The 5998-nt window shown below is 38.5% G+C and overlaps 1 protein-coding gene across 2 annotated transcripts; it reads right to left on the bottom strand.

The window, feature by feature from the left end:
- Nucleotides 1-1420: 1420 nt before the first annotated feature.
- LOC114762692 (uncharacterized) lies at nt 1421-5757 on the bottom strand. Of its 2 annotated transcripts, XM_028952235.1 has the most exons (7): nt 5262-5757; nt 4649-4849; nt 4315-4551; nt 3578-3795; nt 2496-2750; nt 1975-2241; nt 1421-1738 (listed from the first exon to the last, which is right to left on the bottom strand). In XM_028952235.1, the coding sequence occupies exons 1-6, from the start codon at nt 5575-5577 to the stop codon at nt 1978-1980; spliced, it is 1491 nt and encodes a 496-aa protein (XP_028808068.1). In that variant the 5' UTR covers nt 5578-5757; the 3' UTR covers nt 1421-1738; nt 1975-1977. The 2 variants fall into 2 exon arrangements, with proteins under 2 accessions (XP_028808068.1, XP_028808067.1); XM_028952234.1 differs by lacking the exon at nt 1421-1738 and having other exon boundaries at nt 1769-2241.
- Nucleotides 5758-5998: the final 241 nt, after the last annotated feature.

Here is a 5998-nt window from a genome sequence, read left to right as displayed (position 1 = left end):
ACTTGGCAGCTTTCCTCGCGAAGAACGCGAAAGTTCGGAGCTCACACTCGGCGCTCTCCGGAGGCCGCTGTGCGTCCTATATATGCACTAAACCGATTGTGGGCGTTAAAGGGAGACCCGGTAAACAGGGGTCCGTCCAGCTTGGGGACTCAGCAGGGTGATGATGTGCATTGTGCACATCACCAAACGCACCGTCTCACTAAAGCAAGAGGAGCGTCGGGGCCATTCGGCCGCAGGCGCCCATTTCATCGTCGGACATTCGGACTTGTTCGAATTTCCTGTCTGGGTATCCAGTAAGTACAGGTAGGGGGCGGGGAGTCTTGGCGCGAAACGGCGGAGCAAGAGGCGAGCTGAATCATGAATGCACCATATTAGTACTAGAAGAAGTTGGGTATTTGACGATTGTGAATTGTACAAGTGAAATTGGCTAAGAAAAGAAGAATATGAACTTAGTAACACTATTTATATGTTCACAATTTAATAATTGACGTGAATATTTAAATATTGTTTTCATTCTTGTATCAAAAGGAAAAAAAAATTGATTTAAGAGCAGGGGGCACTGCTTTCCCTTTTGTTACTTACTCCTACTATCGTTGCAATTGCATAAATGGCTAGTTAGTTGTGACTGATTTTATTTTGAATCTAAATGAAGAGTAATAAATTTATATTTGATATCCTGGTTATTTTATAAAATATTTAAATTCCTTATAACATTATTTTTCTCATAAGTAAATTAAACAAATTATCAATAATGTTTCTTGGTTATTTTATAAAATATTTAAATTCCTTATAACATTATTTTTCTCATGAGTAAATCAAACAAATTATCAATAATGTTTCTTGGTTATTTTATAAAATATTCAAATTCCTTATAACATTATTTTTCTCATAAGTAAATTAAACAAATTATCAATAATATTTTTGTGAAGAAAATAATCATAATTTTTTTTTTGGCCAAACAAGAAAATAATCATAATTGTTAAAGGGTTATCAGTGCAAGTACTGACGTCACATTTTTCCCCTTTTACCAAAAAAAATATCCTAAATTTCCTAAATAAACTTATGTTTAATAAATAAATCTTACATCTACATGCCACTCTTTTTTTCTTTTTTATATATATACAAAACAACTATGGGCCATCCTATTTCTATTTATAAATCATTTGTAGAAAAAAAATCCTAGATATAAGTCACTTGTAGGAATTAATAAGTTTTCTTTTATTCCATCCATGTTGACTTAATAAATATGTAGAAAGACAAAGTAAATAGGTGAGAAAAAAATATAAAACATAGTTTTAATACCTTTTTGATAACGACATATGTGAAAAAAAATTATCAATTTAATATATTTTTGAGTTTGCAAACCCCGGATACAAGTAAGTGATTTATAAATAGGAAAAAAGTAATAAATAAACACGTGAAATATATTATTTTAATAAAATTATCTTTTATTACATTTAAATAATAATGTAAAAAGATGAATTTAATCTGTCCATCCTATGAAAGCAATTCACGGCCAGTAGATTGAGAGTAAGATGGGGTGGTGATGGAGCAATGTGGCATTGTGTTCTTGGCCCTTATCCCGTCGGGTGATATGTTGAGCAACGCACCTGCTCTCCAGGCTTCAAGCATTGGAAACTAGCGTGCGAAGAAACCATGTCACCACAGTGTAAGAAGTTTGTGCCATGTCAATTTTCATGCGAGTTCTTTGAGATGACTTCGGCAAAAAGTTCCCCTTCTGGGTTGCAGATAACGAAAACGGGATTACGGCATCATGGGAGTTCTTTGAAGGGCATTATACAGTATTTTTGAACAACAGATTAGTTCAACAGCCCAAAGGAAAGGGGCGATAATGCGTTTATTTTTCTCTTCTATACGGCTCCATTGGCGATGAAACAGAACTAAATGATATATACATCGTAAATTATGTTCTAATGGAAAGGGAAGAAAGCGCATTGTCACCCCTTATTTGACCTTTTAATCCACGGTGGAGTCACCGGCGTCTGCTGCTACTTCTTCTGACTGTTCAATACGGACATGTAAGACAGTTTGATCAAGTGTAATGCTGACGGGTCCTTGCGGGGTTCCAAAAAGCGTAGTAAATATCTGCCTGTGGCATTCATCACAGAAGTAGATGTAGGTAAAGTGGCCTTCGTATGGTAGTTTATGTACTGCAGCTCCCGGGAGGACGCGGTGCACAAAATCAGTCATCGACGGAGGAACCACTTTATCCTCCATTCCCTGTTCACATTGCATTGAAATAGCACAAGTCATATGCTGGTCCAAACATGACTAAAGCAAAATCACCAATATCAATCTTCTACGTTCATAAAAACGAATGTAGTATACTTGAAAAGTAATAAAATAAAAACAAGATACGTTACCCCAAAAGAAAAAAAATATTAGAAACGCAGAGAAGAGATGCATAAAGTCATACTGTATTATAAGCAGTAGGAGGGGAGGGGAGGAAGGGAATCAAATAAAGATGTGCTAACCTGCCATATATGTATTGGGCCAAGAAAACCCATATACTCCTCTTGTTCAGCTATGAATATTGACTTGAGCCAACTGAACACATTATGTCTCCGTTTTCTTTTCTGCAACTTGAGGTCTACAAGGCTGAAACCCCAATTCGAGACCTGCAAAGCAGATTCCTCAACGAAGGGTTTCACATTTCCTTGCCTGATTGACTCTTCCACGTCCCTTTGCCAGAATTCCTCATAGACTGGATCTTCCATTAGTGCTTTATCCTAGAAGGGAAATTAAAATCTTTCATGATGGGATGCATAAGCAAAATCTCTTTCTTTTGGTCAAACATATTTGGACCCGTTTCTGTGAACTTTAAAATAACTGATCAGATTAGCTTGATGAGCTTGGGCTCTGATTAAAGGACGTGCAAATGATAGCATATGCATTAAAATTGCATATGGTAGAATCTTCCATTAGTTATTTATCCTGGAAGGGACATTGAAATCTTTCATGATGGAATATACAAGTAAAATCTCGAAACTCCTGTACAACAACCATCGAGACCTGCTTTTGCAAATATCATGATATCATGACATAGGATCACCTATAGCTTCATGAGCTTGGGTCCTTTAATGCCAGTATGTGCTTTAAACTTGCACAATAGCACCAAGTGAACAGACATGAATCATATTTAAACATGGCAACAATTTCCAGCAGTCACACAAAGCCCCTTTATCTGAGAAATTATTAAGCGTACCCACAACACATACTCCAGACAGCTAGGATCACCCTTAATGTGTGCATCCCACATGTACGACTAGATCTAAGCCTTCTGAAGTATGTGCTGTATGTGCTCTGAGTGCAAGTTTTCCTTCCATCTTCAGTATGTTCTCTGCAGATGTCCTTCCCTAATCTCATCAGAATCAGCCACATCATTACTTTTTAAAATATCACAACGTTTATTTATTTTTAGGGTGAAGTATTGTTGGAAGCCTGGGATATAGGTGAAAGATGGTGGGGGCAATATGGAAAAACTAAACATTTCTTGTCATATAAATATCAAATCTACTCATAGACAAAAGAGGGAAAGAAAACAAGTTCAACTCACCCTCTCTCCAAGGGATAACGACAACCACCTGTCAATCTGGCCATGCTTTCCCGACAGAAAGCTTCGCTGATAGAAGAAAGCAAGAAGCCTAGGAAAACTCCGAGCTAAAAAGTACATGAATTTTCTTTTCCTGTTCCATTTCCCCCAAGTTTTTCGCCTCTCTTCCTTTGTCATGATGGGATCATATGGGTTCATCATGGGAGCAAACATTGCTGCACCTGCAAGTTACTACTTGAAAGATCAAGACCAACATGTATGGCACATTAACCAGACGCTTTTTCACTAAGAACAACTTTGTGCTGACATGACACAAATGGTCGTGTATGATAACAGAAATTTAGATATGTTTTTCATTCAAAATTAACAAAAATCAGAAGTTTGTTCTTGTTCAAAATAATAACTGGGGAAAAAGGTGCTAATTTGGTGCTGGAAGCTACAATTGCATAAAATTGGATTTTGAAGAAATAATTCCTCCATCACCAAAAAATTTACGGACAGTCTGGCTCGTAACCATGTGAACTTCAGTTGCACTTCACACAACATTATGCATGTGTTCCAGTAGGCGAAGAAAGAATACATGCCCATGAGACAATGTGACAGAGGAACATCAAAGCATAACTATTTGGACATTGACAGACTATCAAAGCTCCAATTTCCATGAAGTCAAGATGATCCATAAGACTGTGTACAGAAATAAGTAAAACAGAGAGCAAGTCAGATAAAAGAGCTATTAATACCTGCCAGTCTATCGGGAATGTATCTCAGCGCAGCCCAAGCATGCATGCTTCCACTTGAGTAACCAACAACCCAGAACTTCTTAACACCCAAAGCATCTGCTAGAAAAGACATATCTGTTGCTGAGGATTCCAGATTTCTGTTGGGGTGAGGATCACTCTCGCCAAAACCAGGAAGATCATAGGTCAACAAGTGAATGCCAAACTCTTCAAGCAGGGAATTTTTAACTCCAGGTATTCCTAAAATTAGAGATGGAAGACACAAGTGGAACTGGCTGTTTATGCATAAATAACAGTTTGACATCAAAATTTGATTCAATCACAACTTAGAAAAAACCTGCAAGCCGGGAGGAAAGAAAAGGGTGAGGAGCAATAATTGAAAATCTAGCTCTATCAGGTGGAACACCTCGTTCCTTGTATGCCATGTATCTACCATCTGGAAGCACTATTCGGCTAGCGCTAGGAGGATGTACAAATGTTTGCTTCGTCAATGGGATGGAACCAGCAGATGGATCATGCTCAAAATTTACATATACAGCTGCAAATAAAATCAGGTAATCAGTCATTGAGAGGTTTAGCGGCAAGGACGCTATGCTTTTATAAGCGACTCCAGTGAATAATTATGAGGATTACAAGAGAACAAACACCTTTACTAGAATGACTGAAACAACAAGGTATATCAATATTTCGTTTAAAAAGAAAAGAAATATACAGCAAACCATCATGTTTTGATCTAGTCTATAGCAAAGGAGCACATATCGCAATTTATGGGAAAGAAAATAAAGGTTCTCATCTCAGTTAACACTCCCACTTCCCTCCTCCTATCCCACTAGTCCACTTCTCAAGTGACCCCATAAAGAATCCACAATTTTAACAATGCCACTCTTCAAATCCTCAGCCCCAAAATGACACATAAATGTTTAACAAGAAAATATGATATTCAACTCCACCTGCAAAGGCGATCAACGAAACAAAGAATATCACCGACCATGCGTGAAGCGGATCCTTATCCTCCGGCAAGTACTCGTTGAAGAAACTCAATTTCCCGCATAACTTTTCACAGGGTCCTCTTACCCTCTTAGTAAAATAAGAATCCCTTCCAAATTTTCTCGCTACATACGAATCCTCGTTCACCAAGCTCTGCCTCACGATATCCCTGCAACCTTTCCCACACTCCACTGCCATCTCCGTCGCACCTTTAATGAACTCCGTGATACACTCCTTCCAACTCACAGACTCCCCCGTATTGCCTTCTGCCGAGCTCATATCGGCAGCAGCGGATAAATGCGTATGATTCCAGCAAAATAAAACCACGAAATCCAAACAGATGTGAAAATGGAGATTCTGATCTGAGGGAGCAAAGGGGAAGTAGAATCTCGTGGGGAGGAAAGAACGATGGAGTGCAGAGTAAGGCAGAAGACTAGAAAAAGGAGAAGAAGTGAGAACTTTGAGACTTGAGAGGCATAAAACGTTGACAAAGCTCAAAAGAAAAACTCTCCAAAAAGAAATGACGGAGTAAAGAGGCGGGTGACTGGTGAGAATCGTATCAAAAAAGAGGTGGGTGAGAAAATGAGAGTGCCTTTTGGAGGTTTGGGTGGGGACGTGGAGCAAGCAAAAAAGTGAAGTGGCCCACCGGAAGCCTCCTAACGCTGTAATTGTCGTCGGCCATGAATGTCACTTTTGTTTT

The sequence above is a fragment of the Neltuma alba genome, unplaced genomic scaffold (genome assembly GCF_004799145.2).
Source record: "Neltuma alba isolate B1F8T4 unplaced genomic scaffold, ASM479914v2 tig00011239_pilon, whole genome shotgun sequence".
Lineage (NCBI taxonomy): Eukaryota > Viridiplantae > Streptophyta > Magnoliopsida > Fabales > Fabaceae > Neltuma > Neltuma alba.
Note: the sequence above shows the minus strand (reverse complement) of the source record. Positions and strands in the feature narration are given on the sequence as shown.